Source organism: Rattus rattus, chromosome 14 (genome assembly GCF_011064425.1).
Source record: "Rattus rattus isolate New Zealand chromosome 14, Rrattus_CSIRO_v1, whole genome shotgun sequence".
Classification (NCBI taxonomy): domain Eukaryota; kingdom Metazoa; phylum Chordata; class Mammalia; order Rodentia; family Muridae; genus Rattus; species Rattus rattus.
In genome coordinates, this window is record NC_046167.1 from 38361070 (window position 1) to 38388155 (window position 27086).

Sequence of the window (27086 nt, forward strand, 5' to 3'; positions counted from 1 at the left end):
TCTTATGAGCGTTAACATTTTCATAGTGTTTGTCTCTACACCTTATGCAATAAAGACAATAAAAACAGTTGTGTTTAGTTTTGTTTTGTTCCATTTTGAGCAGCTGCTTTAATCCTCAGTCAGATTCATGCCTAAGCTAAATTGTATGTCTCAGTTTTAGAGAGGGAAAAGAATTTCCTTAAACCCAGGTTTCAAACTCAACCATACCTTTAAAGATTAACCATTCAGAGAACTTGTTTTCTTATTATGACAGCAAATTTATACCAGAAGTCTTGCTGTCTGATTGGCAGACATGTGGTATAAATTTGCAACAGTAGCAACTCTTTTTGTGAATCAGCCTTGATTTTCCTGTCTCTTTCTAATGCAAAGAAGAGGAAAGTAAACTTGCTTTCCAACGCTGGTGAATTCTTAGTCAAGTAAAAATAATCTGCAATTTATCAACGATCACGATGTTGGATTAGGAAAAATCTTTCAGCATGGGGCGTCTCAAGTTACCTTTGTTTTCTTCAGTTTTCCAGTCATGTTGGGCTCAGAAATTAGTATTTTAGAGAAAGCAGAGAGTAGAGAAACTTCTCCAACACAAAGATGCTCTTGCAACTCTGGGCAGTTCCAAGTTCTGGAGCAGGCACAAACCAAATGCCTGGTAAAAACTTGAGCCAGAACTAAGTCCAGTGGCCACAAGACAACATCAGTCGCAACAACAATAACAAACTCCGCACAACTCGGGGCGGGCCGGGAGAGGCTTATATAAATAGTTCCAACACCTACAGTGCTAGGCTTTCCCAGCTCCACACCACCCTCACTACTCAGGCGTCTCTCTCGCCCCCTACAGGAAAGGAAAAACAAATGTTTCAAAATTAAAGGGCAACAACAGGGTCATATTGCTCTAACTCTGTACTTAGAGAAACTTTAGCAAAGAGATTCCTCAAAGTCTCCTCTGCACCGTCTTATATGCAGAGTCCCAAATGACTGAAAGCAAGACGCTCCTTTTCTTGATCTGAAGAAAAAAGACAAGCAAAAAGAAAAAAAAAAAAAAAAAAAAAAAAAGAGGGACTTTGGGGGAAATGCAGAACTATAGCCCTTGGCTGTGGAGTGGCGGAGATGATGTAATCGCTTTAGCAGGAGAAGCTGGGGGTGGAGCAGCGGAGCAGGAGCCGGCTCTGCTTTCGCCTCTGCCAAGGCTGCTGAGCCCACGTCAGGGGACGCGTCTGGATAAATAGGGTCCCACAATGGCCGTGGCCCGCTGCGCTCCGAGCTGCGGGGCCGGAGACTGGAGCTTCCTGCGCGGGTCTGTGCTCTGGAGGGTAAGTGCTGTCGCTGCCGTGTCCGGGCGCCCAGGGCTGATCGACGGCCAGAACCCCAGAACTCCCGTTCAGTGCGGACTGGAGCTCCAGCAGAAACGCTCACTTCGCTGCCCCTAGGTAAAGACATAAGGAGATCAGAGGGGCTTGAAGGGAAGGTCCCCAGTGGGGACCGCAGCCCAGGAGGACAGTGCGATGCTCCTCTCCATCCTGGTGGCGTTATGCCTGTGGCTGCGCCTGGCTCTGGGAGTGCGCGGAGCGCCCTGCGAGGCTGTGCGCATCCCCATGTGTAGGCACATGCCCTGGAACATCACCCGGATGCCCAACCACCTGCACCACAGCACTCAGGAGAACGCCATCCTGGCCATCGAGCAGTACGAGGAGCTGGTAGACGTGAACTGTAGCTCTGTGCTGCGCTTCTTCCTCTGTGCCATGTATGCACCCATCTGTACCCTGGAGTTCCTGCACGATCCCATCAAACCCTGCAAATCTGTGTGCCAGCGCGCACGCGACGACTGCGAGCCCCTCATGAAGATGTATAACCACAGCTGGCCAGAGAGCCTGGCTTGCGATGAGCTGCCTGTCTATGACCGTGGAGTGTGCATCTCTCCCGAGGCGATAGTCACTGACCTTCCGGAAGGTAAGAGAAGAGGCGGTATCAGGAAGGCCAAGACATTCTAGGGACTAACACATTCAGAGAAGCAGAGGGTTTCTGCTTAGAGCCCACCAGTTCCTGTCCCAGCATAGTTCACTGAGCCTTGTGGGAGGTGAAGGGCAGGGATTTCTCAAGGGAGTGAAACATTCTAGAGCTCCTTGAAGGACACTGGGAATAAGTTTGCTTGAGTATAACCCATTTAAGCGTTTTTATTTAAGGTAACTAGCAGAAACAATAGCCTAGGCAAAGAAATACCATGAACATGGGTCGGTGTAAGCTTCCACGGTTTACCTTCTCTTGCCCTTGAAACAGTCCCACCACGTGGTGGTGGTTGTGAGTTCTTTCTCAAAGAGCAATAATAATTTCCACTCACCACCAGGATAAAGTTTGTAAATGTAGTCGCCCTGGATAAACTCCGGTCTGTGTCTATGTTGTGGTCACTGAGCAGAGCACTGTGGCATGTTGGTTAGTCTGATCCTGTGTCAGTTCCTCCATTTTGTTTTTGCTTTTTTCTTTTATGCTGTTTTAGTGTTTTTGTTGGAAGGAACATTATGAATTCATTTCTTGAAATGAAACTTGAGAACATTATTGCATTATTTTATGGAGGCTTCCCCTAAGTCAGATCATCCTTTATTTAAAGAGACTGGGTCTAGGATGTGAGTCAAGGGGATGGCGTGACTTATGAACCTTGCTTTAAACTCTTGCCTTATTCAGAAGACTAGAAAAATAGTTTAAATTAAACAATTGCTTCGACTTCATTAAGCCTGGAAGTTATGCTTAGTACTGTTGACTGTTTCTGCACCACAGTAGGAGATAGCAATGTGGAAACAGTCTGGTTGTTCTAATAGAAGACCTGTTAACTTGTTGACTTGGAACAGCAGTATCAGGGTATCTGAGGGAGGGAGGGCTGAGACTCATCCAGGTTGGTGTCATGGATGTTCATTTGCATCAAGTTCTGTTTGAAAAAGGAAATTCTGGACTCACAGACTTCTTTCTTAGGCCTGAGGTTTACTGAGAAAGGTACTTTTATTATGGCGATATTGTGTTGGATGTTTGTGTTGGCTTGCAGCCTCCAATGGTTCCTTATTCCATTCGAATGAGGGGACCCAGTCATTGACTACATCCTCATGGTTCTGTTCATCTTTCAGATGTGAAGTGGATAGACATCACACCAGACATGATGGTTCAAGAAAGGTCCTTTGATGCTGACTGTAAACACCTGAGCCCTGGTGAGTTCTGTCCTCAGGCTCCCTTTGCTTTGTGCTCACGGGGATGTCCCATCCCCACTGTCCATGTATTTTATGTCTCTTTCAGATCGGTGCAAGTGCAAAAAGGTGAAGCCAACTTTGGCAACATACCTGAGCAAAAACTACAGCTATGGTAAGTCTTCCGATAACAGCGTTTGCTCTGGGGACTTGGCACACCAAGGCACCAAAATCACAGGGGACTAGATGTAGTAGTCAAGGAAAAGGGGATGTTGGATGGGTAATCAAATGGTTTCTGGTCCGTTCAACAAACATAAAGTTTCTTTTCTGGGTAAATGAAAGCAAGCACAAGATAAATACCACATAAAAATGGTCTCAGTGAAAACTTGTAAGCACAGAATGGCCGAGGCTGCTGGTCTCCTTCTCAGGTTGTCCTTCCCTATAGGAAGGACAGGGCTTTGGGCCAGGATTTGTTTATCTGAAGATCAGAGGATGAAGACCTGACCATGTGTCTTTTCCTTCACCAACAGCTACAGATGCTTTGGCCTCCTCTCTTGTACTTGAATAAACCATTTAGTCCTTCCTCCAAAGGAAAAACAAACCAACCATGCTATTTTAAAATTTTTGAGTATTTTTAATTCTCTATCATTATTTGGAAATAGAAGTCACTATGTTCTTTAAAGATTTGTACTTGAGATCAGAAACAATTCAATTGCCTGCACTGGCATATACATGTATACCAGATACACATATACACAAGACACACATATACATGTATACCAGATACACATATACACAAGACACAGGTATACATGTATACCAGATACACATATACACAAGACACACATATACATGTATACCAGATACACATATACACAAGACACACATATACATGTATACCAGATACACATATACACAAGACACACATATACATGAGAAGAATAAAGAACCGAATCAAGTGTCTACTTGGGCTATTTAATATTTTATTGCATTTCTTGTCTTTTAAATTTCTTCTAAAATAACAAGGACAAAAAAGTAACAGGAAAGATAATTTCTTCATTGATTTGGTTTTCTTATTTTAACTGAAATCATGTATTTCAGTAAAGAAAAACTTTAGATTATTTACAAAGTAAGAGAGATATGGAACTCTTGGGAAGTAATCTGTAGTTCAACTGTCAGACTTTAGAGCCATAAATAACCAATGTGGATAATTCAACGACAAGAAAAATTCATTTTCTTCCAAGTATTTTTTTTCCTTGAAGCATAGTCTGTGTGGATATTATTTTAATCGGTTCTGCTTAGTGCTTCATATGCCAGAATCCCCGTTAGGTCTAACCAGAGTTTCTCTGATACCATCATCTCTGGGGTACCGTGCCTTGGAGCCATGTTGATAATGAATTGTTCAGTTGGTGTGCTTTTGTTTTGGCTCCACCTCAAGCAGTTTCCTATGGTGGAATTCAAAACAGAGCTGTGTTGGGCTGATCTGCAACTCCACTAGAAGTACTAAGTCGTAGAAAGATCCAAAAGATTGGGAACTTAAAACTTGATCAAAGGTGGTGACCTGAACATCTGCCTGTCATAACAACCTCATCTCCACTCCCTAGAAGTTGCAGTTTCACATGACATAAATGAACTGAGAACAGCAGCTTTCAGAGAGTCCTCATAGTTGGAATATGTTACTGTTAGGTGCCAGGTTGGCCAAATATCGAGAACTGAGCTGGGCCTGAACTATAAGAGGATTTCTGGTGGTTAGATAAAAGCCAGCATTCCCTAGGGACCTGGCAGTTATGACTAATGAATTCCTCTGTAAAAAGTAATTCAAGCACAACATGAGAACTGAGCAAATACAACCTTTATCTTGGCCTGCAAAGCTGGTTATATGCCTGTCCTCCAGCTCAGCAGAGGGAAAGTAGAAAGGGATAAAAATGTTTGCAAAAAGTCAGGTTGATCGATAAGCCCAATTCCGGGCTAACATTGGCCTTCTAATTACCTTTCCATTTTGTGGCATGATTCATGAATTTTAGGACAATGTTGACAGTAAGGTGCCTTGCGTCTAGCAGTGTGGATTTTCTGCCTGTACTGGGCTGCTTGAGCATGACCTTAATTACAGGAATAACACTTTAAGAGAAGTTCTGAATTTGGCCCCAAAACACCGTCTCTAGTTTCTCCCAAAGGCTTCCATAACAACGCTCACTTGAGTTTTTGATTGCAGTTATTCATGCCAAAATAAAAGCGGTCCAGAGGAGTGGTTGCAATGAGGTCACAACTGTGGTCGATGTAAAAGAGATCTTCAAGTCTTCATCACCTATCCCTCGAACGCAAGTCCCCCTCATCACCAATTCCTCCTGCCAGTGTCCACACATCCTGCCCCATCAAGATGTCCTAATCATGTGTTATGAGCGGCGTTCAAGGTAGGTTGCAGGGAGCAGAGGAACTGTATATGAAGAGTGAATCTCACTGAGCAATCATGGTTTTAAAGCAAAAAAGTAATACCAGTTGTCATTTAAAAATATTTTAGCAAATGTCTCTTCTGAGATGCTGTTTTAGTTAGGGTTTTTCTGCTACAAACAGACACTATGACCAAGGCAACTCTTATAAGGACAACATTTAATTGGGGCTGGCTTACAGATTCAGTGGTTCAGTTCATAGTCATGAAGGCGGGAACATGGCAGCATCCAGACAGGCATGATGCAGACAGAGCTGAGAGGTTGGCATCTTCATCCGACTAACCCCCAGGCAGCTAGGAGTGGGTCTTAAAGCCCACACTCACAGTGACACACCTACTCCAATAAGGTCACACCTCCAAATAGTGCCACTTCCTGAGTCAAGCATATACAAACTTTACAGAAGCTATATTTCCTAAATATCAGTTTATTTCTAATATGAATAGTATAATCCAGTTAATAGGATGAAGGGAATTTTGAAAAATATTTTGAAAGAGTCTAAAAACCTATTTAATAATTCATTAGCTGATTTATAATATATCCACAAGTAAATTATTTTGAGTAAGAGTAGGTATTTTAAGTCATTGTATTAGTTTCATGGAACATTGCACAAATACACACACACACACACACACACACACACACACACACACAGAGAGACAATTTAAGCTGGTTTCTGGATCTGAGAATATATATCTATCAACTTAAGTCATTACGAAGCAAAGTATAATTAAATAATCACACATATATCTCTAGCTGGGAGTGCTGTTTTACCCATATTCTCCCCATTTCTGGTTTTGGTCTTTCCTCTACATCAGTACATTCCTTAGAATGAAGACACGAACTCTGCAGCTCACACAGTTATGGGTATAGACCCCATAACTTGATGTAATTTCATCAAGAAAAAAATCATGTATAGTTGTATAACAAGCCCTCTCTTCCATTCACTGACACTCATGCATGTATGTTGCTTCTTGGTAAAGTTCAAGACTTTGCTCCCTTACAGAGAAAAGCAAATGCCTCTTTTGAAAATGTCCTAATTTCAGTGCCTCATTGCTGTTCCCTCCCCAGTAGCACTGCACTCTCTTAGCTTTCAAGCTCTTCTCCTGCAACTGTCTCAAGGGTGACAGTGCTCTAACTCTTGCATTAAGTTGCTGTAGTGGACCAGGGTTCATTTAGGGATGTACTAGGTTATTAGTCACAAGATTTTTTCTGGGAAACTGAGTGGGTTATAGACTCATCCAGTGCAAATATTATTCTTTGTCTGGGATTTATGTAAAGAAGATTTTGAATGTAATTAGAGATCTATCTTATGAGAGGCACAAAACTGGCATGAAGCTACTCGTTTTGGATCCCAGTAGTTCAAGAATGTTTTCCTTTTTTTAAATAAAAAAATCTCCAGTCCTGAGGATTGTACCTAGTGTCACAGGCACTCCGTGAGCCAAGTTCTTCAATGCTTAGTTAAGCTTCAGCCCTCAGCTCACTTCTTATTTTTAAGACAATGTCATAAGATTAACCTTGAACTCATTCTGTAGCCCAGGCAAACCTCAAATTTGTGCGCTCTCTGCCTCAGTGTCCATTCCCAATAGCTGGAGCCACAGGCATGTTGGTGGAAAGGAGATCCAGCTAAGGGGAATGCTCTTGAGAACAATGAGAACAAATAAAAGAATACACTATAATGCAGGACGTGTAACAAAACAATATGAATATGTTAGTTGCAAATATATTTGTTTGAAAAGAAAATCTGTTTTCCCACTGCCTAATGAAACAAATTTAAAGTGGATTAAATGAGTGACCATTTTAAAAACATGATCAGAAAGGACAAAAGTGGATAATTAGAAATCTGACCCTTGAAAGACAAAGTGCTCCGTAAGTACAAAACCAATGCATGAACGTGCGAGGGAAAATGTTGGTGCGTTGTTGCTAGATGATATTATATTATGTGCACAACGGTCACAAAAGTGTACAGGAAAGGAAATGCCTCTGTAACGGATACGATTAAAATGGAGATATTCTCTAAAAATTAGCATTTAACATGTTAAGAACACAATGCAAATATGTCTGCATGAATCCATTTAGAAAATCTCTATAAGTATAAATAGTAAATAAATATTAAAATTTACCTTTGTATTTCCAAAGCAAAAATGAGCAAAAGATTCTACTTTTAATTAATATTTTAATGACAGTGAATTGAATGAAAATGAGGCTATTTTTAAAACAACTCTATTGAAAATCCCCCTTTTAAACTATTTTTACTTTGTGTATGGGGGCTGTTTTGCCATATGTATGTCTGTGCATCATATGTATGCAGTTGCCATGGAAGCCAGAAGAAGCCATTATAGCCTCTGAAACTGGAGGTAACAACTGTTTGTTGGCATCTGTGTTGATGCTGGGAACTGAACTCAGACCCTCTGTAAGAGCAGCTAGTTCTCTTAACTCTACACTACCTCTCCCTCTCCATCTCCTCCTTCTCCCTCTCCCTCTGTCTCTGTCTCTCCCTCTCTTTGTGTCTCTCTGTCTGTCTCAGTGCCTCTCTCTCTGTCTCTCTCTCTCTCCACACACACACACACACACACACACACACACACCCACACACACACACACACACACAGAGCCCGCCCCTTTTGGCCCAGTATTCTACTCAGAACCTGTGTAAAGGAAACAATAAGCCAGTGCATACTATTCTGTGCAAGGATATTCAACACAGTAAATAGAGAGTGGAGAACAGCTAAATAAATATCCACAGTTGTTCTGTATATTATTATAGTTTATTTATGTTTTTATAATCATTTCAGAAAATAAGTATAACAATGAAAAGTAATGTAAAATATTGTGTACATATACAATCTCCTCAGAAAAACATACATGAACAAGAAAAATCCATAATTCTTTAGCAGTGGATATACAAGTCATAGAGTTAAGGGTTATTTAAAAAACAAGTATGATTTCCTATATGGATATTTTACCTTTATAATCAAATTTTAATTGCCAAAAATTTACTGTTTTTTAGGATGATGCTTCTTGAAAATTGTTTAGTTGAGAAATGGAGAGATCAACTAAGCAGAAGGTCCACAGTAAGTATAATTAACAACACGGTAGGAATGGGTAGAGATTACGGTAAGGAAATTCTACAGATTGGGACTTTCTCCATGATGTCTTTTCTCCAAGCTCTCAGAGGAGCCATTAAAGGCAAGAGGCACCTGCTGTTTGAATCTGCAGTTGAGAATCACACCCAATTTACTTGGAATTGTTTTCAGAAACCGTTGACACAGTTGACACAGTTGCACTCAATTTTAAGGCAGTTATTGCCAGGTTCAATTGGGCCTTTTTGTTTCTTTATTGTATTAAAACTTAGTCAATACAGTGAAGAGTAGAAAACATTTGGTATTCACTGGGGTTGGAATCAACATATAGTTGTAAATATGCAAATATTCCTAAAACTCACACCGCAAGTAGCCATGCTATATTGCATTTAAAATAATTTATAAGAAAGTAATTTATTTGTGGTCAAAGGTATAATTTCAATGATACCATCACCATATTGATGATTACATTAGAGTTAGAGTATTCTCCTCACCCCAGATGAAAATCATCTGCAACTTAAAATGGTAAGTGGTTTGGAATTTTTAAAGCACATTGTCAATTTAGGATATCGAGGAGAATTTATATTTGTTATTCAAAAGAAATTGTTCCTACTAAGTTTTTCAGTTTGCAAGGATAAAAATACGTAGGCACGGCACAGGGGTATGTGAAGAACTCAGTAAGGAGGAAGACAGCTGAGGACTGAGCATGCCTACAAAATAGAACGGAACACCGCCATCTTAGACCTGTGTTAAAACTCCATCAGAGACTCGGGAGCTACTTGGCACATGTGCTCACTGTTATGAGATACAATATTCTAGCAGAATTGCATTTCTGGGTCCCAAGACAAAAATATAATTGAAAAATCAGTGGAGAAATAAATTCAACCCCTGATCTCCACACTCCACATATGTATGTGCACATACATACCAAATAAATAAATAGCTAAATGGATGGATGGATGGATGGATGGATGGATGGATGGATGGATGGATGGATGAATGAATGGATGCCACAATTTTTGTTTAGAGGGAAACTTGGTTATCTGCAGGTTATCTCATTCCTCACTGCTCTGGGCACTTTAGTGGGTTACAGCAACTCCCTATCTGTTTCTCTGTGTCTCATGGGTTTTGTTTGTTTTTTCTGCATCTGATCATACTTCAAAAATATAACACAATACAATAAGACATTTTGAGGGAAACCACTTTTATTACAGTACATTGCTGCAATAATTTTACTCTTGATATTATCTTTTACTGTGCCTAGCATATTAGTTAAACGCTATGGTAGGTACATATAGGCAACAAGAAGCATAGCATCTCCAGAGCACAGTACTGTGCATGGTCCGCATTATGCACATGAGATCTTGGAATGATACAGTGAAGAATGGTTTGGTTTTGTTTTAGATATAGGTAATTTCTTCAATATAGTAAATCACTGGCTTTGCAGGGAGACTACATTCATTACTGCTTTTAGCAATAGCAACATTATTTGAAAAGGCTTTGTTGTGTAGAGATACTGTATTGAGGCCGGCCATGAAGCATACAGGTAGCACTTGAGCTCTAGAAACAGTTGGAGAATATTGGATTATCTCTAGTGGCTCCATGGTCCTGTGTGAATAACCTCTATATGCTCATTTCCTGCTTGTGACAACAGTGTCCAGAAGATCTTTTATGAGCTTCTAAGGAATTATGAGTGTTGAGACTTTCTTGCACACAGAGCACTTTCCAATCACTGGGTGCATGAAAAGTGCCCAGCATAGGGAATCTACAGTAATTGCCATGACATTACAGAAGAACTGCCTGAATATGAAGCTCAGGGGTCAGTTCTGATCTCAATTGAACAGCATAAAAGGATGCCATGTAACATTTACAAATTGCCTCCCAGCAGTGGGAAGAGAGGCTTCAGGAACAGCAGAGAACAACTCAGGACAAGAAGCAAATAGCCAGCCGCACCAGTCGCAGTAACCCCCCAAAGCCAAAGGGAAGGTCACCTGCTTCCAAACCTGCCAGTCCTAAGAAGAACATCAAAGCTAGAAGTGCACCCAAAAAGTCAAACCCAAAGAAAAGTACAAGCTAATTACTTTCCAAGTTGGAGCCACCCTTACAGGATAAGGTGGTACTGCCTGGGACAGCCTTCCGAAGGCCACACACCACTTGCCTTAGGACCCACTGTGGTTCTCTTTATAGACACGTCTTGCAGCATTTCTCTTAATGATAGCTTCAGTATTTCTCTTTAAACCACAGATCCCTGTTACTTGTCAGTTTTCTTTTATGGAAAGGTACCTGTGTTCAGAGTGGCCTGTGAGCATACTGTGTGACCTTCTGCTTTGAGATTTTGACCTAAAATGTACCTTATAAAGTTCACATACTATGTCAAGCAAAACTTTTTTTGACAAAAATATTGGGTATCCTTTGACTTCTGTTAGGAAGTTAATGATATATAAAATGTTATTGAAAACATGTTTTTGACAAAGGCAGGAGGAATGATACATAAAAGATCTTCATGTGTTTGTTGTCTGCAGAAAGAGTTTTCTGATGAATGTGGTTTTCAAAAACTTGAGGTATGGGATGTGGGAAATGATAATGTGGGTTTGTAAAACGTTCTCTTCTGTCTTTAGTTAGAAATTTCTAAAACGAAGCCAAAAATGATGAGTAAAGAGAGGCAGACTGTCAATGTTTATGTTCTTGCTGTCTGATTGCCACAGCATCCTGGATTCTCCTCAACAGTGACCCATGAGCCACCCCACAGACAGAATGCTTCTTTTCTCCTGTATGACTTGGGTACCAAGGAGACATCTTGGTTAATCCATCAAGAGAGCTGGGCAATCCCACTCCAGGGCATCGTAGTTCTTCTAGTCATGAATAGGACAGGATATTCTCTATGCACTTGCAGGTACTCACAACCTCCATGCAGTGTCTGTGGAGCTATGGTGGCTGGGATGCCCAAGCTGGTTCACAGTGTGCTATGCCATAGGCACCATACTCACTGTTTCCTTAGTACAGGGAGCAGAGGCCTCTTGGTTACCCACTACACATGGAATTAGCAAAACAATATGAAAGCTGAAGACATATTTACCATTGTCCCTAATGGTCAGAGGAAAGCGAGGTATCATATCATAGTCATTGATACACAAACTAAGATGAACAGGACAGGGGCAAGAGGAGAAACAGTTTTATGGAGAGGTATTGAGTGCACACTAGTTACCTCCTGAAGGCTTAAGCCTTGCCTGCATCATAACCTCAAGCTGCTAAGAAGCCTAACGACATCAATGGAATACAAATAAGTGATCCTGTTGTATCAAACACTTACTCTTGATGAAATCCAGTTAGGTATTTCACATAGCATCTAAACTCTAAGGTCTCTGCACAAATCATGAAAAACTATTGATAGCCTAGGCAGCCTGTTAGCACAAGAAGAGAGTTAGAAAGAAAATCCATCACACTGTGCGGAAAAGGAGGAAAAATACTTCTGTAAAAATATTTTAAGTGTAAAACTGCAATAAAAGTTGGGAAATGACTTTATAAACTTTAGTAATATTGATGCTAAATATTTAACTCAAATTATGTAGTTTACATTACACAAAATACCAAATAGTGGTCTGGGGAGATAGTTTTAGTAAGCTGAGTGCTTGCTGTGGGAGCATAAAGACCTGAATTTGATCCTGGAATCCATGTATACGGGCTGAGCCTGACAAGCAGTGTTTGTAATTCCAGTGCTGGGGAGGAGACAGGCAGATCCCTGAGGGAAATGGGGGTTCAAGTCCAGGCAGATACTCTGGCACCTGCAGAGAGACACGTGGGATCATCCCATTTCTCTGACCCAGCTGGAGCATTTTCAGCTGCTGAGAGACAGCTCAGTTGTTCTCAGTAGACAGTACAAATATTCAGTAGTAGATAAGTGACAGTGTCTCTGTCAAGGATTGCAAACATGGCTGCAAGGAAGCTTGTTCCCCTTCAGTAAAAGTAATAGTTCCTTATGCCAAGAGGAAGTCAAATGCCCCAGAGGCTCCAGCCCATCTCCTGAGGAGAATCAATTATTTGTAGAAAACAGTTTATGCTTGTCTCAGAGTTTCCATTGCTGTGAAGAGACACCATGACCAAGTAATTGGGGCTGGCTTACAGGTCCAGAGTTTCTGTCCATTATTATGGTGGGAAGCACAGCAGTGTTCAGGTGTAGGAGGAGCTGAGAGTTCTATATCATCATCCAAAGGAAGCCAGGAGCAGACTGTCCTCAGGCAGCTAGGAGGAGAGTCTCAAAGCTCAACCCCACAGTGACCAACTTCCTCCAACAAAGCCACACCTCCTCCAACAAAGCCCTATGTCCCAGCAATGCCACTCTCTGAGTAAGAATATTCAAACCACTGCATCTGTCTCCCCAAAGCATGTTTGCAATATTTTAAGGTTAAAAATGCAACAGTCCAAGCCCTTTACCTTCCCCAATTGTCTCCCCAACTCAATCGCCTTCTTATTATAAATCATGCACAAGCCAGAGATCCCTGGAACCACAAACACTGGGTAATAGAAGGAAAGGGAACCTGGATAATATGAGTGTCGGTGGATGGAGAGCTTGTTCTGCTCCCTGAAATAGATCCAAAAAGCCCAAATGGCAATGGAAGAGGGGATGGGTGGAATACATTTTCAACACTCAAAAGATTAACAGGCACCGTCATTCTTGTTGCCGTGTGATTCCATTGGGTTGGTAGATAGACAAGGCCAAGGCTACCAGATGAGTAAGTGCTGCTTCAGTTGAATTTCCTAGCCAATTGATCACTGTTCATCAGCACAATTTAGAATCCCTAAGTGCAATCGACTGTCTGTAGAAGAGAATGCACAAATGATTCAGTGACTGGCCGATCTACCCAACTATTTAGCAGTTAAGATACCTCAGCTCTTCTCCCTTCTAATGCATAATCATCCACTACACAGATGTGCACTGATGCCTATTTTTCTTATCTACACAGAAACCCTTAATGTCTAGGAGTGTCTTTGCACCAGACATAGCTGCTTGGGATTTGGGGATTAATATTAAATGAGGTCATGAAAAAATACTACTCTCCCAGCAAAGTAACACACCAAACATCTGGTACAGATTGCTCCTGAAAGTTTATTTGCAAGTATAAACAAAGACCCAGATATAAACTCCTAGGTCCATGCTGATTGGGTGCCACAGGAGCAGTAGTTATGAGTCAACCCCATTCAAATACCAAGCTGGCAAGAGTTATTAGAGTCCAACCATAGCTTTGATTCTTAGTTCACTGATTTCTTAAAGAGATCTTCAGCTCTGCTTCTTGATCCAAGAAGAAGTTGGTCACAGTAAGGAGTACAGAATAGCTTGGTCACTGATTTCAGGTAAAATTCTTTTTACCATCCTAACTATGATGATTACAGAGCCTGGTAACTTTGATCCATCAAAGGAAGAGACTTGAAGGAAAAACTTCTAAGCATAAGGCCACCGTGTAGCCTCCAGGAGGAAGGAATTCTCTACCATTCAAGAACAACGAATGGCAGGCTGAGAGGCCAGGCATCCTCCCCACCATCAATATCATTGTCTCCACCATCCATACTAATGTCAGACACAAAGCAGGAAAGAGCACAGCCTTCCAGAGCTGCGCAGGAGAATGAGGAGAGTCCTCCCCTCTCTGCTGTTGAGGAGCTAGGGATGGGATGGCACTTGAAGACCAGTCTTCCAGTTTTTACCCCAGGAAAATCACAAAAGCCAAAGAACATGGTCAAGAAGTCTGTGCTCTGCACTCAGGGTCTAGGCCAGTTCCAGAAGCAGAGAAACCCTGATTTAAGGCAGATGTCTTCCAACAACCAATCTGGGCTTGCTTACTAGGCCCTGCATGCAAACTGCTCTCAGTGACTACATCCCTCCTACAGCAGTCAAGCCCGGCCCTCACTGCTCTCACTGTCAGTCACTCCTTTCCTCCAGATACCCAGTGTATACATTGCACTGTCAGGGATATTACTGTTCTCCAAAGAGAACTTTGGTTCAAAAAAATAATTGCTCTAATCTTGTCCAAATGTGTAACACAAACCCTGAACAATTACAGAGCCTGTCCATTCGTTCTGATGGGACATAATTGTCATTGAAGAAGAATTTCAGAAGACATCTCCTCTCAACATACACACATTCCTAGTCAAACTGTCAAGAATGTGCCTATAACCAGCACTTAAGCTCTTTGATCATCCTATTGACTTTGTGAATGCAATCCCACCAATTTACTTTAAAGTCATCAAAGGGAGAGCTGAAGCAGTTACTAGAAGTGTGGGAATTCGGGAATGCCGTTGGCCCCGAGAAAGGCCAAAAGAAGGAAGACCCCTTAGGGGAACAGTTTGAGGCTACTTTACAATAAATAGACATTGTTTCCTTTCTGAGACCTGGAGACATCATAGCACAGTTGCCACCTAGTGGCCAGCCAAAAGTTGCTTCCACCATCTGGTTAGACAGTGTCAGGGCCAGAATTCCCAGGACAGTCCTTGGAATAGTTGGCCAAATTTGTTACAAAATGCACTAGCCCTGGCACTCTACTTTTACAGTTCATCCCAGAATTTGGTACACTAGTTACTCGCTATGAGAGGGCAAGTAAAGACCACATCCTAGGTCACTATGAGCCTCTAAATATTATCCCTATATTTCAGGCAGATTTGCCCGCAATACCACCAGGATTTTTTGAACAAGCAATCCATTGTGGCATGGTGGTAGAGCCAGAGGCCCACTTCTGAGAGAGCATGTGAATCTCCAAACTCTACTCTTCCCTTTTGTCAGAAAGTCCAGTGTTTAAGTGTCCCACACCTCAGAGAGTCACTTCTTTTGGAAGGGCCAAGACAGAGAGCCTAATCCCAACATAAAAGAAACTCTGCCCCCAGAACTTTTTAAATCCACATCCAGAAGGAAGCTGTGGTAGTGTGGCTCTCAAGGTGAAGACATAAGTATGGGGTCTATCCTTAGATCACCTGGAGAAGGGAAGTATCAAGACCTGGCTGTGGAGATGTAGAGGATGCCCTGACATGGAGGTTCTGAAAGAGGACAGCTTCCCAGCATTCAGGAGAATGAGGCAGTAGGATTATGAGTTTGAGGCTACTAGCTTGGGCTATATGGTGAGACTGTCTTTAAAAACAATACTAAACACATTTCACTAAAGCGAGAAAAATAACAAATGTGACAAGGGAGTTTTAAATCTATTTATTTATTAATTTACAGTCATGTACTACATAACACCATTTTAACCAAGGAATTATTTATCTACTTGATGTTTCATAGGATTGTACTGTGTAGTGACCATCCTGATTCATAAAAGCACACTCTAAGAGATTCTCACGATACCTAAATCATCTAATCCCTGGGCTTTTCCATTCTTTTGCCAACTGAACTCCCTTCTCCCTAGCAGGAATCCTCCCAAGGCCCCTCCCTAAAACATGACCTAAGAAGGTCAGTATAGATATCACAAGGATTCTGAAAGCAACGTGACTCCAAAGACAAGTCACATTTCCATTCTGCAGCAACCATGAGGGAGCTGCAGAACACAAGAAGCATGGAGGAATGATTGGCTTTCCCCGTTAAAAAGTGAGAACGTTGGAAGCCACTTGACCCTGAGGACCCGGGTAGATGAGAAAGGGGAGATCTAACATTATGATTCCATGAAGGAAGAAAAAATGAATCCCACAAAGAGTGAGGACTAGTAGTCCCAGGAAAGATCTGAGTCTTAGCGGAGGTATTTGCAGAAAGGACACTATCCCTAACTCTGCAAAGAAAGATGGATGAGAGGATGAGAGGATCCTGGATCTAGTCCACAAGGTGGGGACTGAACCCACAGAGGGGACCCATAGTGGATTGTGAACATTCTGGATCCCATGGAGCTCACATAGGGTCACAGGGCTGCCATGGGTGTCTATAGAAAGTTGGCAATGGATGGCAAAGGTCTGAATAAGAACAACTGCAGAGCTGTAGGGACAGGATAGGTTTGGGCTTACAGAGCTAATTCACCAGCAAGCACCTGAAGCTGCATAGTAGTTCAATTTGGTAAACTCAGAACCCAGGAAAATCAGCTGCCTCCTGGAGAAATGAGGAGATGTGGTTTGAATCTGCTGTTATGGAAGCAATGGTCCTTTAGAAACTGCATATGGCACTTCAAGTCTCTGTGAGTCTGGGTGCTTCCTCTCCTATTGAGGCCAATCAAGGCAGCCCAGCTAGAACACATCCCACATACAGGCAACAGCTTTTGGGATAGCCCCTGCTCCAGTTGTTCAGGACCCACATGAAAACCGAGCTGCACATCTGGTACATGTGTGCAGGTAGGCCTAGGTCCGGCACATGCGTGTTCTTTGATTGGTGGTTCAGTCTCTGAGAGCCCCAAAGGTGCAGACTAGTTGACTCTCTTTGTCTTCCTGTAGAATTCCTATCACCTTTCAGCTCACAATCCTTCCTCCTATTCTTCCATAAGAGTCCCCAAGTTCCATCTACTGCTTGACTGTGGGTGTCTGTGTCTCGCTGAGTCAGCTGCTGAGTGAGCCTTTCTGAGGACAACATTCCACTTGAATTTTCATGCTACCTACAACCACTCTCCCAGTGGTGATACTGTCCACAGTGAGCTTGTCCTTCCCACAACAATCATCAATCAATACAAGGATCCATCGACTTGGCCACCTGCCAATATGATGGAGTCTCCTTGTCCATTGGGGATACCTCATTTAGATGACACTAGCTTACTTAAAGTTGACAAAACCAAAAGAAACAATCAAGAACAAAATATCTCAAGGTAACAGCACAAGATGAAATGGCCTTTTCCTCCATGTGATACATCTCTGCACAGAGCCATGTATATATTCAACTGAGCATAGCTTGCCATCTGCTGGCAAAATACAATCATTTTAGGGGAGCTCTCATATTTTCAAAGTTCTGGATCACCGTTCAGACAATTACAGTATGTTAGTTATTGAATAAGCACCAGAACACAATCACCTAAAGCAGAGGCCAGTGGTGGCAAATTTGATGGAGTGGAAGTGGAAAAGGTGAAGTTTTGACTCCGCTTGTTTCTTAGCACAATCCACAGAAAGGCACTGGATGATTTACATTTCTAAAATCATTGTGGGATTTAGAGAGGTGGTTTAGCAGTTAAGAACATTTTGATGCTCACTACAGAGGAAATGAGTTCTGGGAGACTCACAGTGACCTGTCACACTAACTTCAGGGCATCTGATATCCTCTGGGAACTCATCCAGGCCTCCCTAGGGATTCATGTGCATTTACATACACATTAATAAAAATAAATACTTCATTTCCAATGTAACAACAAATGGATTTGGGGAAAGGGGAATATAAATTTACTGTTGATGGGATTCCAAACTGGTACAGCCATTCTGGAAATCAGTATGGAGAATTCTCACAAAGTCAGAAGTAGATGACCATATCACTCAGCTATACAGATTCTTGACATATGCCCAAAGGACTCGGGCATATTTTACAGGTACTTGCTCAGTCACGTTCGTTTCTATTCTATTCACAGTAGCTAGGAAATAGGAACAACCTACGTGTTCTTCGACTTATCAATCTTATCGTTCTTATCGATCTTTAATCGATAATTAAAATTTGATTCGTATAAACAACGAAATACCATTCAGGCATAAAAATGAACCATGAAATTTGCAAATAAATGGGTAGAACTAGAAAATACCTACACTGAGTGAGGTAACCCACACGCAGAAAGATAAACACCATATGTTCTGCCATATTTGTGGATCTTATTTTTTATCAGTGTGACACAAACTAGAATCATCTCAGAGGGGGAACCTCAATTGAGAAATGGTCTGTATGCAAGACTTTCTTATCAAGCCACAAGATACAAACCAATGAACAACACTCTTCTGGGGCTTTTGAATCAGCCCCTTGCTCCAGGTTCAAGCTTTATTTGAATTCCTGCCTTGGCTTCCCTCAATGGACTGTTATTCATGATATATAAGCCAAATAAACCCTTTCACCCTCAAGTTGCTCTCATCACAGTAATAGTGACCCTAACTAAGACACTAGTTCTGAATCTTTAGAGATGGGATACCCTAGAGTGGTTGCAGAAATCAGGAAAATATAAAGGTTCCAGGGGATAGTAGAACACAAGAATAGAGGGCATTTAACTGGGTGGGGCGAGGGAGAGTAATACAGAGGGATAGGGAAAGAACAGAAATAAATAACACTAATAGTGTTTGAAAAGGCCATAGGGAAAATATTTTACATTTACTTGAAAATACATACCTACTAATCAGTATATTATGTATAAAATATATATTTAAATAAAGTTATAACACGTGGAATGATAATGCTTCCTTCTACAAGTCACAAACTGTCTAACAAAAACCTCCATGCCAGAGAGAAGATCCCCTTTTCAGTTGTGGTCAGGGAAGTCCAAGAGACTCCACAAACAATATAGGTTTTTGTCTTTGTCCTTGGTTGCCTTCCAGAACCCGAAGACACTACAACCTCAGACCTAGTATTTAGAGAAATTGAGATGAAACTGACTTGGAAGACTCCTTCCTGAAGCTTCCTATCATTGCCACTCAGTCCTAAGTCAGTATACTTTCTAGCTTATTTATGCACAAAGCTAAGTGAACTTACTACCTCTCACCAATGAAGCACCTTTGTGCATAATATGGAGAGCATTACAGAAAGCCACAACTGGTCAAAATGCAGACAATAACTAATGATTGAGGTGCCCCACACCAACTGCAACACAATCCCTACATTGAAGACTCCGGGAACATCTCAGAAGACATGGTGAGATGCTTGCTAAGAGTCAAAGGACTAAGTCTGCTGGAAAACTGTGACTTCTTTTTAAAACAAAGGATGTACATTGATGAAATCACAACAATATGGTCAGCAAAGCTAGACCTAAAAATTTACATCAAGTGACATGCCAACATGTATGAGGGAAGTCTTAGAAGGCTTACTCTAGATGGAGAGCACATTCATTAAATGGATTTTGGGGGAGAATTCAGTATTCTCCAGGAACAAGGACTCTGGTATGCTACCCAAATGGTCAGCCTGGAACACATAGACAATGGAGCACTATCAGATGGAGCCAGGAGGCTACATGTAAGTGTGTACAAAAATTAAAGAAGATGTTATGATTTTAAGATGGAGTTGGGCTAACAGAGCAGCTGGAGGCAGAGGAGAGAGTGGTAAATACAGTGGTGTAAATACAGTAATCACATGATATTCACCTTTTTTTATAGTTTTTAACTGGCTATTTTGTTTATTTACATTTCAAATGTTATCCCCCTTCCCAGTTTTCTCTCTGAAACCCCTATCCTCACCCCTCCCCTGCCTCCACAAGGGGCATCCCGACCCCATCCACCGACCCACTCACACCTCACCGCAGTGGCATTCCCCTACATTGGGGCATCGAGTCTTCACAGAAACAAGGGCCTCCCTTCCCTTTGATGCCAGACAAGGTCATCCTCTGCTACATATGCAGCTAGAGCCATGGGTCCCTCCATGTGTATTCTTTGGTTGGTTTAGTCCCTGGGAGCCCTGAAGGGTCTAGTTGGTTGATATTGTTGTTCTTCCTATGGGGTTTCAAAACCCTTCAGCTCCTTCAGTCCTTCCCCTAACTCTTTCATTGGGGTCCCTGTTCTCAGTCAGATTGGTGGCTGCAAGTGTCCACATCTGTATCTGTAAGGTTCTGGCAGAGCCTCTCAGAAGACATCCGAATCAGGCTCCAGTCAGCAAGCTCTTATTGGCATCAGCAGTATTATCTGGGTTTGGGGCTGGATATGGGAGGGATCTGCAAGTGGGGCAGTCACTGGATAGCCTTTCCTTTAGTCTCTGCTTCACTCTTTGTCCTTGTATTTCCTTTAGACAGTAGCAATTGTGGGTTAAAATTTTGAGAGGGGTGGGTGCCTCCATCCCTCAACAGGGGGTGGCGCCTAACCTCTGGATATTGTCTCTACAGGTCATCTCTCTCCTTTGTTGTGAATTCCAACTAATGTCATCCCCATTGGGTCCTAGGAATCTCTTGGTTTTCTGGTATCTGACGCTTTCTGGTGGCTACCCATGGTTCCCCATCTCCCATTGTTATACACCTTTGTTCAATTTCCTGATCCTCTGTACAGCTTCCCTGTCTCCTCCCACAGCTGATCCTGCTCCCCCTTTCTCTCCCCATCCTCTCTTTCTCAAAAGTCCTGCCCACCCTCCACTTCCTGTGATTATTTTGTCCCCCCTTCTAAGTAGGACTGAGGCATCCACACTTTGTTCTTCCTTGTAGTCCCAGTTTTTTCCCTAATATCCACTTCCACCTCACATCAGTCAGAATGGCTAAGGAAAAAAAAAAAACAACTCAGGCGACAGCAGATGCTGGTGAGGATATGCAGAAAGAGGAACCCTCCTCCATTACTGGTGGGATTGAAAGCTGGTACAACCACTCTGGAAATCAGTCTGGCCATTCCTCAGAAAATTGGACATAGTGCTACCTGAGGTTCCAGCTATACCATTCCTGGGTATGTACCCAAAAGATGCTCCAACATATAACAAGGACACATGCTCCACTATGTTCATAGCAGCCTTATTTATAATAGCCAGAAGCTGGAAAGAACCCAGATGCCCTTCAACAGAGGAATGGATACAGAAAATGTGGTACATCCACACAATGGAGTATTACTCAGCTATCAAATACAATGACTTTATGAAATTCGTAGGCAAATGAATGAAACTAGAAAATATCATCCTGAGTGAGGTAACACAGTCACAAAAGAACACACATAGTATATAATCACTGATAAGTGGATATTAGGAAAAAAGCTCAGAATGCTCATGTGACATTCTTAAAAATAATTACATTAAAAATCACTTGCAATTTTTAAAAAAGATAAATGTTTTTCTTATCAAAGAGTACACATGAAGGAACCCACAAGTCTAGCCGCATATGCAGCAGAGGATGGCATTGTTTGCCATCAATACAGGAGAGGCCCTTGGTCCTATGAAGGCTTGATTCCCCAGTGTAGGTGAATGCCAGGACAGGGAGGTGGGAGTGGGTAGGTGGGAGGGAGAGTACCCTCATAGAAGCAGGGGGAGGAGGGATGTGATAAGGGGGTTTCAGAGGGGAAACAGGGAAAGGGGTTAACATTTGAAATGTAAAGATATAAACTATCCAATAAATGAAAAAAAAAAAAACAATTCTCACGTAAGTAGGTTTTACATACTTAAGAACCAGTCACAAGTATCACCCAGGAATATCGAGCAGTGTTAAAACACTACAGTTTTCAATAATACAGTTTCATTATAGTGAGTAATCTATTGCTAGGATTCGATGGAACAAGTAGGAGAACTTCCTCACTCACTTGCCAGGCATAGCAAACTCTGGAGTGGACTGAGGATGTGACATCTAGTGGCTGGGAATTGCACATGAACCTGGTTATGTACTTGGGAGTCCTTGACTACAAGAAAGGGTACCACAGTGTCACCTGAGAGAGGAATCGATAAAATCAATGAAATCAACGTTCCTTTCTCTGTAGATAGGATCAGCATTATACTGCAGGGGGCCAGGAGCATGGCCTGCACTGCCCCACAGCGAGACAGCAAATTAAACAAGCTCTGGAGCTGGGAGACGGCTCAGGAGATGAGAACTCTTTTCTTGCCGATGACCTGGGTTTGGATCACAGCACTTCCACACAACTACTTACAACTCCAGTTCCAGGGGACCCAACACTGCTTTCTGTCCTCTGCCAGCACCAGGTACACAGGGGCACATTCATGCACGGAAGGCAAAATGGTCACACACACATAAAATAAAACAAATCTTTTAAGATCTGAAAAATAATCTGGTTCTCTCTATATTCCAAATTCTTAGGCTTTCTGGCTGGAAACTTGAGTGTCAAATCCGTGACCAACTTGTCTTCGGCCTAACACATTTTCTTCTCCAGTCTGCAGGCTGCATGTACTCTGACTTCTTCCTCGCGCATGTTTCTGCTCACGTTTGCTGTACTGTTGTATTGTATTTTATAGAATCCATCTTAGGACCCTGATGAGAAATAAACACCGAACCTGGATTGGGGGTTACAGTTTTTATTGTTACCATGCATAGCCATGCGAGTTTTCATCTCCATGTGTGTTTCTCTTGGAGAAATTTTTGTTCTTACTCTTTACAGGAAGTTGTGCCTCGTGGTTTTATGTGATGAAACTTCTTCATTATCTCCTTGAGTTTCTATGAAGTGAAAAAAAAAACCACACTTCATAAGATAAACAGCAATGTTATAGACTGATTTTTAGAGCAGTTTGTTTTTATTATAAGATTATAGGTCTTTCAGGCCTCTTCATTTTGGTTCTCTCCCCATATTCCCCATCTCCACCATCCTCCCACTTTCTCCCAATTTAAAATTTTCTAGTTCCAGTATTACCTTCTCTGTTTGCATATTACCTATGATCTGATCTACTATCCCACCTCTCTTAAAGCACCCCTTTCCAGTTGTTCTTTTTGACTTCTGTCATCTACAGAAACTCTAAATCAAACGTGAAATATTAGTGATATAAAGATGAAATTCACACATGGGAGAGAACACGCATTTGTTTTGCCTCTGTCAGGGTTACCTCACACTGTCCATATTTCCTGATTCACCCATTTGTCTGAAACTTTCACATTTGCTTACACTTAAATAAAAATTTTATCGTAGATACAGGATCCATTCACCAGTTGATGGACATGTAAGCTGACTCCCTTTTCTAACTCCTTTGAATAAAGGCTCAACAAACTTGGGTGAGCAAGTGTCTTGCCCATACACCGTCCTTTAGTATCTGCTTAGGAGTGGAATCATTTTACTATTGATAGCAGTTTTACTTCTACCTTTTTAAGAAATCACACTGTCCCACAGTGGCTAGACCAGTCTGCATTCCCCATATCCTTGGCAGCAATTGTCAATATTTACTTTATTGATAACCTTTCAGACTGGGATGAAATGAAATTTCAAAGTAGTTTTGATATTAAAAATGCTTAAGTCTGTTGATTTGTTTTAAGTGTCATATTTCTTCTTTTGAGAATCCTGTGTTCAAATCTGCAGCTCATTTTCGTTAAGTACTTCATTACTTGATGTTTTGATTTTTGAGTTTTTTATATCCTGAAGATAGTAATCCTCTGTGAGATGTACAACCAGTAAAAGTGTTCTCTCACTTACCTCTCCACGGTGGTTCCCTCCGCTATGCTAAAAGCTGTTTTGTTTCATGAGGTACCAATCACCAGCTGTTGGTCTTATTTCATGAGCATCAAGAGGTCCTTATCTACTACTTAGGTCCTACTTAGGAGGTCCTTGTCTCTGCCTGTCCTATAGTGTGCTCTTTGCCTTTTCTTTTGAATGTTTCAGCTCTAAGTCTTTGGCGAACCTGTTAAGTTGGCTTTTGGTTCAGGATGAGAGACAAAAATCAAGTTTCATTCACCTACACGTTGATGCACAATTTACCAAACATCATTTGTTGCAAAAGACCTCCGTCCTCCAGTGTGTATTTTTGTCAAAAAAGTTAGGTTGCTGTGATCCCTTGGTCTTAGGTCTGAATCTGCTATTCAAGATATACATATTTATGAGGGAGGGTTTTCCATCTTTTAGTGTCCTTACTTTCTTCTTTCTTCCTTACTTTCTTACTTCTCAGTTTTAAAATTTTCATCATAGAGATCTTTTACTACCTGGGATAGATTTACTGTAAGTTATATTTTGTGTCTTGTAAATGGGATTGTTTCCCTGACTTTCACCCCATAGGTTTTACCATTGGTATACAGAAAGGTTATGTATGATAATTTTGTACCCTGAAAGTTTGCTGAAAGTGTTTATCAATGCCAGGAGTTCTTGTTTTGTTTGGTTGGTTGTTGTTGTTTTTAATCTCTGAGATACAGCCAAGCTGTCTATGGTTTGATTTTTTATTTATGTCTGTATTTTGTTTCTGCCTTGTGGATTCTTGCATTTGCATCACCATCATGGATCTCTCATTCTCCTTTGTTACGTGGTCCTGTGGTTTGGGTGCTAGGGTTAAAGCTGGCTTTGTAAAGAAATTTTAGAAAATTTCTTTCTATTTTTATTTTTTGGAATTTCGAGGAACCTTGGTTGTAGTTGTGATTGCTTTTGACTTCTCAAACTCTGTGAGTGTGTTGATAATTGTCCTTTTGAATTCCATGTCTCCAGTTTTGTTTTGAGGTATACTTGGTAGGGGCTATTACTATAAGATTGGTAGTTTGTTGGGGTATATACTGTCTAGTATTTTCATATTGGTTTTGTTTTTGCTATGGGATGTAGGCATTTGGAATTAGGCTGTTGGTTTAATCTTTTGACATGAGGTTTTTATCCTGCTGGACCTAAGGTAGGATGGTGACTCATTGGTTGGCACTTTGCACAAAATCCCTACTCCTTCAGTTTGTACATCACTTTGGTTAATAGTTTCATTTTAATAATAGTAGGGTTTTTTTTACTTTATTAAAATAGGGTAATTTTCACTTACCTATATATATTTTATTGGATTGGTGAAAATTTACTTTGTTTAATCAGTTTGTCAGTGTTCCCTAAAAGCTAGCTTCAACAACAGCAATACAATATTTACACATTACTCCATATCTACAGATTACTTTTGTACTTCAACTCAAATGTGTAGTCAAGACATGTAGACTTACTTTTGCTTCTGTCAGTACTTCCTGGTTAAACTGAGTGTGCAGATCAGCCAGTAGTGAAAATTTACTTTTGTCTCTTTTATGAGCATATACACTGCTCGGGGTATTCATTTCTAAATTCCCTAGTATACTAGCATTTTTGCATGTTCTAATTTCTTACATATGTGCATGTTAGCCCGAATCTTTAGCCCTAGGCAATTGTGAATTTCTTAGTTATTAATCAATATTTCCACACAATATTCTCACTGTTCACCATTTTGTTGATTTCACCATACTGGAATCTTCTCAAACTCCCTAGCTCCTATAACATGATTTATCATCAATTCTGGATATCATCTACCTGGTGTTACCATCACAGAATGTGTAATGTTTTCTAAATCACTTCTCTCTTTTGAATCTTCTGTTTGAGAGTGGTTAGTTTCCTTATTCCATAAGTAAACTGAAACCGGAAAAGTAACTTTACTCACTTCTTTGCTAGAATAGTAGCCAATTACCAAATCCCACAGGTATAATATAGTCTTCTAAGAATGATCTTAATATCCACTGATCCTTAACTCACTGTTTCCACATTAGTTCTGACTTCTGTATTATTTCACATTGATGACTGCCAAATGACTTGTCTGGATGAGCTCGTGTCTCATTCCCCTCCCCCCTTTACTTCCTACAAGCATCTGCTGATATCTCAATAGCCCTAGAACACACAGTACTTCCTATCTCCTGTTCTTACAGTCATAAACCCATCCAGCATAAGGAATTGTGTATACACAGCTCTGCAGCACACAGCAAGAGTTGAGAAAAATAAATCTTGAATATATGAAAGAGACTTGTAATACTACCTTCATAGTAATAATTATGTAGCACAAAGGCATGGAAATACAACATCCAAAAGATCTTTACATGCAAGCATCAAGAGAGTTTGAATGTGTGTGTGTCTTTATATACATACATATATATGCATATGTGTGTGTGTGTGTGTGTGTGTGTATGACTTAGAAACTTATAACTGAATTCTTTTCCTTGACTCTATCTTTGACTTTGAAATTCTAGCCCATATTTCCAGATGTATTTTAGTACTTAACTTGCCTAGCTCCTACCCATGAAACACTGAGTTAAATGCAGAGTTGTGGAGCCTGCTCCCAATAGATACATATACAAGATACTCTTGAACCTAAGACCCAGGAAACATGGTGAAAAGGGGAGCAGAGGATCAGGGAGTTTGCTGTGAGATTCTGTCTCACATTAATTGACTGTCCAGTGCCCAATGGTCAGCCAATAAATATAAATATAAACAGGTTATATTTAGGAATGAGAGTGGGGATGTGTATGTGGAAAGACTTAGAGGGAAAAAAGAGACAGATGAAATGTCATAATTATAATCTCAAAACTAAACTTAAGAAGGAAACCAACATTTGTTAAAGTGGCATATGCTTTATAGTACTTACTCTAGTATTTGTCCTAGTTCTCAAAATTGCCCTCTGTGAACACATTACTAATGGCGGTTGCTGCTTCAGCCATGTTAGATGCCCCATGGAGAGCATTTCTCAAAATGTCTACTCCATATTTGGCTCGGAGGGAATCTGGAGACAGCAGTTTTGCTTCTTCTGGGTCTACTGGGCCCATCATTCGCCTCCATTCTCCAACAGCATTCCACTTGGTCAGAATCATGACTACTGACATGCCCCTGCAAATAACAATTCTTTTAGAAGGCAGGCTGCTTCAAGGGCATGGGTTACACACATTGCTAAAGACAGAATGCTTCTGCTACATACA

The 27086-nt window shown here is 41.2% G+C and overlaps 2 protein-coding genes across 4 annotated transcripts in view; one reads left to right on the top strand and one right to left on the bottom strand.

The window, feature by feature from the left end:
• Positions 1–1153: 1153 nt before the first annotated feature.
• Sfrp4 (secreted frizzled related protein 4) overlaps positions 1154–27086 on the top strand; it is a 93230-nt gene continuing 67297 nt past the window's right edge. Inside the window, exons 1-6 of one of the 3 annotated variants that reach the window (XM_032885117.1) lie at positions 1238–1941; positions 3105–3185; positions 3271–3336; positions 5374–5572; positions 8616–8679; positions 10574–12219. In XM_032885117.1, the coding sequence (XP_032741008.1) occupies positions 1497–1941; positions 3105–3185; positions 3271–3336; positions 5374–5572; positions 8616–8679; positions 10574–10765 (1047 nt within the window). In that variant the 5' untranslated portion in view covers positions 1238–1496 and the 3' untranslated portion in view covers positions 10766–12219. Of the gene's footprint in view, positions 1942–3104; positions 3186–3270; positions 3337–5373; positions 5573–8615; positions 8680–10573; positions 12220–27086 lie in introns of those variants that run through there. The other 2 variants (XM_032885120.1, XM_032885119.1) reach the window with 2 other exon arrangements.
• Nme8 (NME/NM23 family member 8) overlaps positions 26772–27086 on the bottom strand; it is a 62777-nt gene continuing 62462 nt past the window's right edge. The window contains exon 15 of the mRNA XM_032885116.1: positions 26772–26997. Coding sequence (XP_032741007.1) covers positions 26772–26997 — 226 coding nt within the window. The remainder of the gene's footprint in view (positions 26998–27086) is intronic.